This window comes from Haliaeetus leucocephalus, unplaced genomic scaffold, assembly GCF_000737465.1.
Source record: "Haliaeetus leucocephalus isolate CR32 unplaced genomic scaffold, Haliaeetus_leucocephalus-4.0 Scaffold339, whole genome shotgun sequence".
In the NCBI taxonomy this organism is placed as follows: domain Eukaryota; kingdom Metazoa; phylum Chordata; class Aves; order Accipitriformes; family Accipitridae; genus Haliaeetus; species Haliaeetus leucocephalus.
The window spans coordinates 6,360,778-6,374,474 of record NW_010972775.1 but is presented as its reverse complement, the minus strand read 5'-3'; the positions used below and the strand labels follow the sequence as shown (position 1 = coordinate 6,374,474).

At 37.0% G+C, this 13,697-nt stretch overlaps 1 protein-coding gene across 3 annotated transcripts in view; it reads right to left on the bottom strand.

Annotated features, from left to right (window-relative positions):
• Positions 1 to 13,697, bottom strand: part of MTMR10 (myotubularin related protein 10) — a 536,484-nt gene that overhangs the window by 26,635 nt on the left and 496,152 nt on the right. Inside the window, exons 1-2 of one of the 3 annotated variants that reach the window (XM_010571733.1) lie at positions 13,285 to 13,366; positions 12,341 to 12,401 (exon numbers count right to left, since the gene is read on the bottom strand). The exons of 1 other annotated variant lie outside the window; for it this stretch is intronic. Coding sequence is in view for 1 of the 2 variants with exons in the window: in XM_010571730.1 (XP_010570032.1) it covers positions 12,341 to 12,401 (61 nt within the window). In the remaining variant the exon portion in view is untranslated. Of the gene's footprint in view, positions 1 to 12,340; positions 12,402 to 13,284; positions 13,367 to 13,697 lie in introns of those variants that run through there. One more of the 3 variants, XM_010571730.1, reaches the window with a different exon arrangement.

Genomic DNA, 13,697 nt, shown 5'->3' with positions numbered 1-13,697 from the left:
TTGTTTTGTATGTTCCAACTCTTTTATTATTATTATTGTCATTTTATTATTGTTGTTACTATAATTTTCTTCCTTTCTGTCCTATTAAACTGCTCTTATCCCAACCCATGAGTTTTACTCTCTCCCCCACCCCTCTAGGTGCGGGGGAAGTGAGTGAGCGGCTGCGTGGTGCTTAGTTGCTGGCTGGGGTTAAACCACGACACTGTCTTTAGCATTCCGAACACTTGAGCAGAAACGCACCTTTTACTTGTCCTGAGACCCAGTCTCTGCACATGCTCCTCACCCTAAGCTATTTAGCTAAGCTGCCCTGCTAGCTCTCATGCCCTCATTATCATTAGGCATCAGCCTGGAAGTCACCAAGAGCAGCAGCAAACAGAGTCCCTGCTTTTAGTTCAGTTGTGATAAACAGCTACAAAAACTTCTTGGACTAACTCTGTAGCCTTGACCTGGCAGAACTATGTTGAGTATTCTGGGACTGTTTGAAGATGTAAGGGGACAAGTTTCACTGACCTGTGGTTATCATATACATGCATAGTCTGTGCCAGAAGTGGCAAGAGTTCTGAAAATGCTCTATAGACAGATGTGCTGGAGCTTTAAAGTCTTTTCTCAAACATTACTAAACTATGGTTAAATAAGCTTTTGAATTTGGGAAAAAAAAATAATCTGAATCTGACAGCTTCAGTACAAATTGTTAAAGCTCAACCAAGCCCTCAGCAACTGAAAACAATGTCTTATAATGGGATACATGCGAATGACAAGCCCTACTTCTGTTAAAACACTGTAATGAAAGTGTTTCAATACTTCTAGCAGTCTGGCCTGAAACTTCTTAATGCCCAGCATTTTTTCTAATAAGCTGTTTACTTAAATAACTGCAAAAGCCCAAACTGTATATTAAAGCAATTCCTTCTCACAGTTGGTGTTAATCTTCCAACTATTCAACATCAAGCTCTCAGTCACATCCTGCCTGTGAAGCTTCCCCTCTCCACAAAGTCAGTTGTTCTAAACCTAAATAGTTTTTATTCTTCCCCCTCTCAGTACCTCCAGTGTATCACCACATTTCTAATAAAAAGGTATGGAGAACCAAATACACCATGAAGTGCAACTTCCATAGGTATTTTTTTTTCTCATATAACATTCTCTTACCTGTTACCAAGTGGGGCATTTTTTTAGTATTACACAGGAGACACTCTTGCTAAAAGCACAAATTTCTATTACCAACCTATTTCACTACTTCATGTCTCTGATGCTACAAAACAGTAGAGAAGGAAGAGATCCATGCAAACTTCTTCAATGTGAATCTACTACGGTTTAAAACATGCCTGCTACATCATTCTTTTTACCAAAGCCAGCTCTTTTTACTTCCCTTTGCCATTCCTCATAATTGTATGGCTACACTGCAACATGTTAATACTAATCCTATTTTAGTGCAACTTCATTTATTCTAATTTCATTCAACACAAATACTTTCAGGATTTTTTGGCCTAGCTTCTCCTTTGCACTCAAGTTTACAGCCCTAATACAAAACTGTCAGTTTTGAACCTGAGTATTATAATACAGCAAGACAGAGTGCATGCATACCGATTTCAACCGAAGGGTTTAAACATTGACAATGAAGCATGAGAAAGTTTGCAATGCAAACTTAATAGATGTAGTTTTCAATAGCCTCTAGAAACTGAACTTTTTTTTTTAAATGCAGGTTTGGAATTTTATATTGACCAGGCTTTTATCCATCATATGGATGTCTATAATGAGCAATATAAAAAGGTGCAAACCTTCCAAACTTAACTCAAATTTAGGAAAGCAGATAAACAACACAAGTAGTACGTGTTGGTCTTGCACAATGAACCCTTCTTATATTTGTAGTTGAGTAGGTGATTTTTCTATACAAGTGTCAACAACAGAGCTATTCAGAGATATTACACTGCACATTTTTACAATGTAGCTGCTGCTTTTTTCCAGTAAACAGTCACAAGCTGTTCCAGACACGGAACAGCAGTCAACACTTCCATGTGACTCGAACAGTCAAAGAATGATCTCAGGAGACAAGAGGAGTTTGTTTAAACTCTGTCAGGAAACCAGAAGAAAAATTACAGGTTGCTACCCTTCTATATAAAGCCTACTCATGTTTAATAAAAATATTTCTACATTGAATACATGAATCACAAAAACAACACAAGAGACTGAAGGATCTATCTAGCTAATACACCTTTCACTTAACACACAGCCTCAGAAACTATTAAACATCAGAAAAATTCTGCTAAATCTCCCAAAAGCACAAGCAATTTCAATGTTTCATATTTCGGATATTAAGAGAATTCACGGTATATATCTAATCCACCATAATGCATAACCCACTACAATCCAAATAAAATTCAGAAAGCAGAGCATGCACGCATGGGAACTGGAGACAACAGAGGCAAGACTAAAAATGCTGAATTCAGTGATCAGCAGAATAAGCCATCAATAAGTATCACAGCTGTTGTGCAACAGCACCAATTTTGTCTCCTCAGTCTGCAGTCATAGTAAGTGAGTCTGGTCTAGGCTTCAGGGCAATTTATTTCTGCAAAATTTGAAAACACAATCCCTAATCAGTAACATCCTAGAAGAAAGGATATTCTGCACCATTTTGCCTACTTTTGTCATTTGTGGTGCCATGCCCCACAGGATCAAGTTTAATTTTTTTATTTATCTTATGAAGGTAGTAATTTGTCACTTACTATCAGGAACTCTGGATCTCATAACGTGCATACATGCAGATCACACAAAATATCTAACAAATTTTCTTAGCTTTCTTGTGTATTTTGTGTCAGTTTTATCACTGTTTGTTATCAATAACAGGGCAATCAGGGAATAAGTAAATTTGATAGCTCTGAAAAACAAAGCAGAAACTGCTAGAATTAGCACTGCATTAGAACTTGTAATTGGAAATTTCTGTATTTCCTCCAGAGACAAGGGTCTGGATTCTTTATAGCGGTAGGACATGCATAAATAATCCTCTCACCTATATAGCCAGTTCTCATGTTTGCTATTTTAAGATTCTGTATTATCTTAGCTTAAAATTCAAGAAACATGCCAAACAAAGAGACCTCAAGTAATTTCCAGGGGTTCAGTTCCTCACTGAAGCAGCTGCCAAACCCTTCCATCCAAGAGTGTTCCTAGCACAGTTTTGCTGCCTATGAATACAGCAGAACAGCATATCTTAAAACCTTAGCTTTCAGGAAAGAAGGTTGATTGAATAGCATCTAGAACCACAACCTTAGTAATGTATGAGGTGAACAGACTGAGCAGTATTCAACAAGTCTAACAATATTGACCGAATACAAAAATGCTGCACAATGAAAGTAACTGAGCGGTTTACAAGGCGACATATTTATGCTGTATTGTATATACACACACACATTGATACATACACAGAGAGACAGAGCTCACACACACATGCATATATATGTATGTTAAAATGCTAACATATAGTTATTTCTAGCACATTAAGAACCTGATACTTGCTAGCAGCAATGAATGGCTGGAATCAGACTTCATAAATTAATAATGCAAATCCTACACACTCAAGAAGTTTGCAGGTACCCTACATATTGCTAAGGAAACTTTTTCAGTGCTGTAGTAGAAGCTTAAGAATAGATTTATTAGTATACATTTTCTTTAATGAGCATTGCAGTTCTAAATCAAAATCTGAGCATGTTTAGTGTACGTTCAAGGTCTAAAAGACATAAGGACAACAGAGGGTATTAAGTACTTTACACAGTCATGTAATTCCTACCTTAATTCATAAAACCTAGTGCCTGAATACACTTAGGAAACTAAATCCCTCAACTAAGTTTCTCATTTATAATGCTGATAGTGATTATACTCAATTAAGACAATAGAAAAACAGCTTGCTTATGTTAAAGATAGTCTAAAAAGTTCACAACAGAAAAGCTAAAGTTAATTCAACTAGCCATTTAACTATTAAAAATGCATATTAATTAGTTCACTTGTATTTAGAAAGATCAAAGTCTAAAACTGCTCCAAAATGACTGGCAAATAATTAACTTCTGTAAATTTCCGAGCAAGAATTTCCAATAAAAACTTCATTAACAAGTAACTGAAATCTAGAACACCTTCACCCATTTAGCTGCCTTTTCTTAGCTGTTCTCTTGTAGAGAACACCAAAATTGTATGAGTTTATTAGTATGCGCCAAGCATTTAGATGTAAATGTCTCTAATGCACTTCTGAATGAATGTTCTGTTCAGTGTGCTCAGCCACTTCCAAACTTAAGAAAAAAGTATTTGTAAGCTCATGAAATAATTGCCTTTTATATCTTTTCTGATTTTTATGAGCTCTTACAATGTGTTCGAGGCTTTAAGGTATGTGAAGACAAAAAAAAAGCTGCACACTATTGTGGATATCCCCCATCCCCCCCCCCCCTCCCCCCAACTATTTTCCAATACTTTCACAATTAGTTAAAAGTTAGACTATGTTTAATTTTCTGGTCATCTGCAGAAAGCAAAAAAAAAAAACCCCAACCCAACAAAGTAAAAATGTTGTTCCAAAAGGATAGCTCAATACTGTGATTATTGGGGAATGAAAAACAATTCAGATACATTCTATTTGCATTAATTTTTAAATAGGAGAACCTGGGATTTCTGTCAAAAAGCAACTCTAATCGCTGCTTGAAGAGTAGTGTGTTTTAAATGCACAGTACCAAAAGAGCTTGCTTTGCCAAACTGATTAGAAAAATTATTAAATATCATATATAAATATTGTACAATTTCTCTAGTGTGCTAACAAACAGAAAAAGAGCATAGCAAGAGCTTAGCTAAATTTTAGAAATGCTCAGTAAGGAAAAAATTAGTAAAAAAGTAAAGACCTCTTGGTAAAAGTCTTCGAAGAACAACTACTCTTTTCCCATGCACAATAACAAGATTAAAATCAGTATTTGTCCAATAATGGCTAATCTTTGTGAACCTTGCAAAAGAAACTGAACACAGGAGGGATCTGAAAAGATAATCGCTTTTCTGAACTAGGATGGGATGCTCCACAAAAGCTTCCCCCGCGCCCCAGAAACGCAGTGAAGGACACAAGAATGTAAAGCAGGCAACCAACAGGAGTTCACGTGGCAAGAAGGGAACATCCATCATGAGCAAAGCTCTCATTACCAACTAGATCCAAACAAAGTATTGCAGCAGATTAAAAAGCTGATCATGCTTACAGAGTTGCTTTAATCCAGCAACTTGTATTACCCCTAAAACAGAAACAGTTCCATATTCAACATTCATTCCCACCTCAACCCTTGTGCTGGCACTGCCATTTGTGGAAGACATGGTTAGTCACATCAGAGAATTGATCCAGTTGAAAATAATTCTAACCATGTATTTTTCTTCCTTTTTTGTCAGTCTTGATTTCATCTGAATTAGCTCTCTGATCTGGCTTGTTTGGTTGCACAAAAAAAGTGTCAGCACCAAGTAGCTATTAGGAACACACACTTGTGATGAGAAAAATGGAATAATAAATGGCTCCTCTTGGCATCAGTACATATTTTTAGGTGAAATTAAAATAACCCTATCACCACCACCACTCCCCCCCAAAAAGTTTTAGCAATGATTTGGTCAGAGTTCTGTAACATGAACAACAGACAAGCCAGTGAGGAGGGAGTGTTTTGTGTTTTGCATATTTTTAGTCTAGCTACATAAACTACAGATTCCCAAAGCCTGACTTTGCCTAAACAATATAATCAGTAACAATTTGAGAGGACTGTGGTTTTCAGCCTGTTATTTTAGAACCATGCCACCAATACAAGTTACAGATGCTGTTCTGAACTTGTAATATATTATTGGGTCTAGCTTAAATCATTCAGGTTTGGCTCGATAAATAAATCGGTACAGAAACACAGGTTCCTTAGAAATAAGTTCGCTGAAGACTTACTTCACTGGAAGCAAATATAATTGCTAGAAGACAAAAATGCCAGTAATTTGGTCAGCTGACAATTCAGAATCTACACTAACATTTTATCCTCCTTCTGGACTTTAATGACTTGTGGCATTAAATATATGTGGGACAGAGTGGGCAGAAACCAGTTACTTTGGAACCATTTTACAGAATGCACATGCAGAAACATGAAAATATTTAATTTTAAAGCATGTTTATCCTTCCACCTTTAAAGGATTTCCACATTGCCCTACAGCTAAGCTGTTGCAAATAGGAAAGTATTTTTGTAGATATTTACAAATACTTGAAATTTATTACTAGTCAGAAACTTTAAGAAATGCCCTCTATGTATTCCTAACAAGGGCAGCAGAACAAACTGACTCCATCCAGTAAAATCCACTTGTAAGACTGTATCTGGAACTTAGATTCTACACGCAGACTGCCTTGGTAGTATTTTTATCATGCCAATCCTTAAAAAAAGCAAAGCCAAGAACAAAACAAGCAGTTAACTGAACCAAAAGCATGCCTGAAAATTTACTTTGAGTCAAACAAGCAAAAAAGCTATAACAGAAGAGAGTATTTACTATATACTTACTGTAAGTGATGCCTCATTTATTCTAAATATAAGCCAAATTCCTGGCTCATTTTTAAAACTTCTTGCAGTATGAAAGATTAGTTTGCAAAAACCTGCTGTTTCAGATTTCAGATCTAGAATTTGAAACTCTCATAATTTATTTAAATAAAAGTTTCAGTAATCTTCTTGGTGTAGACCAAACAAAAGAAAAAAAATCTACTTTAGAAAAGCTTCAGTGGATTGTATTACTTTCCAAACTGCCATTCTGATTTTCTAATCTGGCCATTCTGAAATGTTGAAAATAATTTCGTGCTCTTGTATGACACCAATTCCTGAAAACGAGTTGAAGTTACAAAGCTATTTCACTTGCTTGTCTAATATCACACCCTAACTTTAAAAACAAACAAACAAACTTGTACAGCAATATTTCCATTTCAAATAAGAAACCTGATGCTGGGAAAAACCCTAACCCTGCGATATGTCGTCTTAATCAGCTGCACAATGAGTAAGAGAGCCTTGGCTAACACACCACAACACTGGAAACGAGAATCAACAACTGAATATGCTTTGGAAACAATCAGAAACTGACTTCATACAAGTTCTATTCAGTTATTATCAGCACTGATAGGCTATTGCTACTCACCATCAACAGATTAATATCCTTAACAGATCAAGCAATACCTACTTGAATTATCAACAGTTCGTTCCAGAAATACACATGGCAAAAGGCACTGACAGTAACAGCATTACTACCTGTACCAAGCTATTAAACAATCCCAGTTTCCCCTTTGAGGTGTTAAACCAAAATGATTCCTAATACACAAGAAAAGGCAGACCTGAGAAGTCTCTGGGGTTACACATCAACCTCCCTAACTCGGTCCCTATTTTTTACCCTCCCCTCACCCCAGTCACAGTGCTGATATCATGCACTCACACTGCAACACCATGACCTCTGTTACCCAGCTCTGGGACACCACAAACCAAAGGAAAATGCCAAGGAAGAGGTGCAGGGGTTCAAGGCAGTCGGGAGTAAACATACCTGGGGTACTAATGCACAAGCGTGCCTCACCAAAAAGCGTACTTTCCTTCTCCTATCACAAGATGTGTTGCAGCTGCTCTGGAATACATGACTTCATGTACTAAGGATTTGCAGAAAGCAGAAAAAAAAAAAATTGAGAAAGACCTGGGAGCTAACTTGCGAGAGAATCAGACACTTCTAAAAAATTAAAACTTTCCACGATACAGTCTTAAAAGCCTCCCACAATTAAATTTCTACAGTCAGTTGCCTATCTAAGGGCACATGTATACAAAAAAAACCAAACCAAAACCAAAAAGCAGGTGGTAAAGCCAATTAGATTGGCATTATTAGATAAAAGCTGAATATATCCAGTGGCAAAAATCTTGAACGCGACCTGTAACTCTACCTCAACTAGAACACAGCACAACTGGAAAGTGTTCAGAGGTAATCAAAAGGATGATTAAAGATATGGGAAGCTTCCTTCCTATGACCAACTAAGACAACAAGCTGCTAGAGGGAAGCAAAAGAGAGTGAACATAAGACACAAGTCTGAAAATCACGAATCACATGGAATGGGGGAATATGGCCTGATGTTTGCCATGTCATACAAGAACTAGGATTTATCCAAACTAGATGGTGGTAAGTTCAGAACAAACAAATAAAGGTAATTTGTAACAGCACGTAATTAAATTGCTGAACTTCTTACCAGATGAAGCTGTGGGTGATAGAAGTTTACACGGCTATAGAAAGCAATTGGATAAATTCACGTAAGGAAAATCCAGCAAGAGGAATTAAATATGATAGCACTGTCTCTATGATGCTCTGTAACTCCTCACTTGGATCTCCCCATTACATTACTCTAAGAGGAAAGTCCCCATGCCACACATTGAATGAAACACGGAGGGCAGAACAAGCAGCTGGGAGTGCTGCTTGTCCTGTTTGTTCTTCTTCCTACGTGCGTGCTGGTGGCCACCATCAGCATGAGGCGGCATCTGATGGGTGTCCAGCCGTACTTATGACCTGTTCATAAACCCACCACAGGTGTGATTGCACACAAATGACGGCACTGAAGTACACTTCTACGCTCTGACCATGAAACATGGTGCAGACACAAGAGACTATGAATAACTGCTTTGCAACAGCAGCTCACCACCAATATTCCTTTAACTTGCCTTAACATGAGCAAGTCTTAAAGATCAAAAAATACTATTCTAATTCAGTTTATACAATAAAATTATAGAAGTAAACTTTTAAAACCAAAACCAACTAAGCCATTTCTAGCTGTTTTGTAAAAATTTACAGGTAACAACTACTAACTTAATCTATTAGCAAATTAGTATACTGAGCAACACTTTAAAATAATTACTGTAAGTGGGTATTAAGATTCAGAGGGAACAATCCTTTTCTCACACTTAATCAGATGTTCCATTAGTTACATAATCTCCTGCAGAACATCCTGTGTGAGCAGTGAGGACCTTTTCGCCTGATCTTGCCTAAACCACGCTGCGGCGCTGCCTACAGTACTGGTTCCTTATCCATCCATTTATTGCACGTCTCTGCACACTGCTTTGCCATTCAAATCATGAAAACACACGCTGCATTACATTCCAGTTATGTTGTACAATTTTTTTTGAATGCTTAAGTTGATGTCTCAAAAATGCTACAGACGTTGTGGAAAATAGGCTACAACTGATTACCATAACAAAACACACCTTTAAGTTTAACAGCTTTAACTTCATTCTCCCCTAAAGTACACAAGCTAATGTCCTACTAGCCAGGCAAGGCACTTTAACAGACTCACTGGGAGACTACCTGCTATTTCTCTATTTTTCCTCTTTGACATGCTTATAAAACAAGCTATGCAAACAAACAAAGGAAAAAAAAGTGAAACTGTTACACAGGCCAACTCTTCAACTAACTCCACAAAAACTCTTGATCAGAGAGCTACACTAAGGAGAACAGAACTGCAGAAAGAAAAAGAAAACATTTTTATAACTCCATCTTAAACCTCTATTGTGTTTTGGAATTAAATTATACCAAATTCTATAAAATTATTTGCTTTTCTCTACTGTAGTAGCAGCGTTGCCACTTACAATCAAGGTTTTTACTTGCTTTAAATGATGTTTGTTGCTTTTCCTAACACACCACCCTCCTTGGGGCACACAGTTCCATGAGAACATAGGCTTTTGTTCCAAAAGGCCGAAGAGACGCATCTCCATTCCTCTGGGCACCAGAGGAAACTTTAAAAACAAACTCTACAGGTTAAAATTTGATTCCAATGTAAATTCCAATTTTTTTTTTTTAATTTTTTTTGTTTTAAGTTTTAAATAAAAACCTCCTCATCTTGTAACCTGACTCATTATTTCCACGGCTGAAACTCCCTCTCCTAACCTCCACTGCCCAGAAATACAAGTCAGACAGTAGGGTATTTAGCTACTTTACAATTTCAATTTTTAGTAAGCTACTCCCTCAAAGTGACTATGTTTTAGGAATCAAAAGCTTAATACAACTATTTGCAGTTTTCAAAGATACTAAAACCAGTAACTGCTTGTGCTAATATAATTTAATTCCAAAAGAACTCCTTGAAAACTCCACCAATTAAAGCAGCATAATAAACATTCAGCCCCTCAGGTTGAACTCTGTTCCTGAGACCAAAAGCAATTTCACACAACTATTAAGGATAGGACATTAGGAATACCATACTCAAATTGTACTTGCAAGGGAGTACAAGTCAGCCTTAATATAATTAAATGAGTTGGAATTTGGCCAGAAACTAGGGTTATGACAAATCCAAAAGCCAGTCTATCCAACAGTACAACGTGTACTTGTTTATACACTTTTCTACTGCACCATTTGATGACGGAAACAAAAAAAATGTGTTCAGGCTGGTGCTTAACTTTAAACAGGAAGAGTTTCATTTAAGTCATTTAAAATAAATCACTTAACTCCCCCCCACCCTCATACAGACTGATGCTCACAAAAATGAGAAGATTTTGTCCGAGCTACTCTGTGGCTGTATAGAGCAGTGAATTTTATTATGAAATAATTCAAAATAACACCTTAGAATGATATGGACATGGAAATTTTAATTCTGTGGTGAGTCATACTCTTTCAATCGGTTTTTATATAACCTGGGGCAACTTACTACAAACGTCCCAAAAGCCATCAAATGCTGACTTTAAAGACAGTGCAGACAAGGGAAATGATGCAAATGTGGGATAAATGTAAGCCAGTTGAGAAAAACAAATCCAGTCAGCACCATTTTAAGCATACTTTGGAGTTTCACAAATGAAGAATGAACCACACTGCAAGAAGTTACTGCACAGAAATTGTTTTCTATAACTGCTCATGCACGTGTCCCACAGTAAAGGCAAGATGTGTTACATTTTGAGAAAAGCAAACTCATACTGCCTTGCATTTTCTGTGGAATGTCTCAGGGAAGAACACGCAGTCACTTCCTTCTGAGTCAAAGACCTTGGATGAGTATCAACTGCAACATAACCAATAAGATGCCAAGTGGTAAGCAGAAGTTTTTCAAGCATAAAAATATAACTGTATTTCAAACAGCAAGCAATCTTAGCAATGTATTTTAAGGTATCCATGCCTCAAGCAAAATCTGTATTATTTTGTTTCATGAAGAGTGTCAGTCAGTTGTTATTTACTCTTAGTTGAACTTCTTCCACAATATTTCAGCCTCTTAAGCTTAAGGTATCTCACTGGATCGTATCACATATCAATTAGTACTGCTTAATTAACAACAGTCCCATATGAAGCAGTGACAGAAGTAATTTTTTAAGAGTAACTTGTTTATTCTATTCATCACTTTGAAAGTTAGTGTGGTTTATCAGCTTGGACAACATGATAGCAATAGCTTCCTACATTAGTGTGTGTTTGTAAATTCCTATTTCTTAACATATAATTTGAATGCTAAGAAAAAAATGCAGTATACAATTGTTTTAAAATCAGAATTACCCTTAGAAACAGTAAGCCAAATTTATTACTGTGATGTACAGTTTGTAATGAAAGTAATCTTGAGAATAGAAGATTGTTCCTTTGGTATCTGAAAAAGGCTTTTAGAAATCCTCATTGATCAAAGTGTCATTTACCAAAGGTTATTTCTTGTTTGAAATATGGAAGTCATGAATATCCTACATTTTTATAAATACAAAATCATGAACAATAATAAAAACATTGCTTTTCTCATCCACACACTAAAAAGGTTATTCTGCATAGGTTTAAAGACACTTACAAATTCCAAAATTATGTAACAGCTGCATATTCAGTAACAGTAAATGAATAAAGATGGCATCAGAAGTTTTCCAATACAGAAGTCAATCATACCTACCTACTGGAAATTCTATTAACGTTTTCTTTTAAAATAAAGGAAAACTACCACACATGCTATGGTAGTGGGTTCTGCACCCAAGTAAAAGTCTGACCATCTAACAAAAATATAATTATTAGTAGTCTTCCAAAAGGTGTCATAAATGTTACAAAACTTACAATGGTTTCATTTCAAATACCCGCAATAAAACCAAGACATTATTCTACACGCACTAAAGCATTACAAAGGCAAAATTGCTTATGTATTTATTTAGTGTTTCAGGCAGGTTAGAACAATTTTCTAAAGACACAAATTTCATTAGGTTTTCCTACTTCGAAGTTATATTCCCTCAAGGGGCACGCTACAATTAAAATATACCAAAATCAAAAATCACAGTAAAATAGGGAAAACTACTTACATTTTACCAATTCTATTATAATAAACAAAAGGCTTAAATATATCTTTGTTGAGGTATCTGTCAAATTCCTGATTTACGCCTACCTGGCAAAAGTACTGGTTCCAGTTTTTTAATCCTTGGTTCTGACGCTATGTGGTCTTCAGCCTGAAGAAAAAAAATGAGAATTTACTTAAGGATCAGAACTTTAGTCAGACACAAGTCTGATCTATTTGGGCAAAGGAGAAAGTTCTTTTAACTTAAAAAGCTGATCTTAAAGAGCTAGGATCCAATCACAGCAACAGTCTTCTGTAAAGATATTAACATTTTTGTGTATGTTTAGCTTTGTACCAGAATAATAATATAATGTTTAAAGTACTAATGTTTAAGTAATTGTGTAACCTAGGCTATAACAAGTCACAGGACAAACAAAGAACAATTTGGCTTGACATTCCACAAAGGCTCAAGTCCTACAACAAGCTTTACACAGATATGGACACTCAAGTTTGGCACAAAACTCTCTACCAACTTTTAACATGCATGACTTTCCAACAGAGGAAAAACTTCCAAAAAACCAAGGCCTAGAACACATACACGCCTACTTGCATTTTAATTCCAAACCTTAAAAATAAAACCACTTCTATAAAAAGACCAGAACTTTCAGTGAAATAACCTTAATGCCTATGGTTCTTACACTGACAGCGATATCGCTGTTTCCCAAGACTAGGAATATCCAGAACTATGTTGCATCGACCTTTCACTTTTACCAATAAATTGTGAAAAAGCAAAAATGAGTCAACGTGTCAAACGTGTTGCTAGACGGCGTCCTGACTTGTCTAAAATAAATAAATAAAAATCACGTTCTGTCAAGTGCACACCCAGACCGCACAAAAAATCCCAGTGGTTCTACTAGATATACTTGATACTATATGCCCTACATATAGCGTTCTACTGTATACACTTGATTTTCTTATTTATGCCACCAGCCAAGCTTTAAACGTGAAACGATGGCTACAATGAGACTTTAATTATTTGCATAACAGACAAGCACCAGCTGTTTTCTCCTCCAAGTATTCCACAGTGTGCCAGCGGGTAACACGGATCCCAGACAGGGAAGCGAGCCCAAACACCTGAAGCATTATCCATAACTTTCCAAAACAATCTCACACTGGCCGGTTTTAATCGGCACAAGACTTCACTTCGATAAAAGCTCCGCTCCTCGGCCGAAGTTTGGGCTCGCAAATGCTCGCTTTCGGTTTGCGTGCGACCTCACAGACCAAGAGGCCAACGGGCTGCGCTCCTCCACGCCTGCACAGCTTTTGTTTCCCTGGGCGACCGAGGATTTCTGGGGGCTCTTCGGGACCCCCCCCCCCCCGAGGGGCGAGACGCGCAGGTGCTGGCTTCCCACCCCGCCAGGCCGGCGACCTCGAGGCGAGCGGGGGAGAAGCTCCGGGCAGAGCCCCG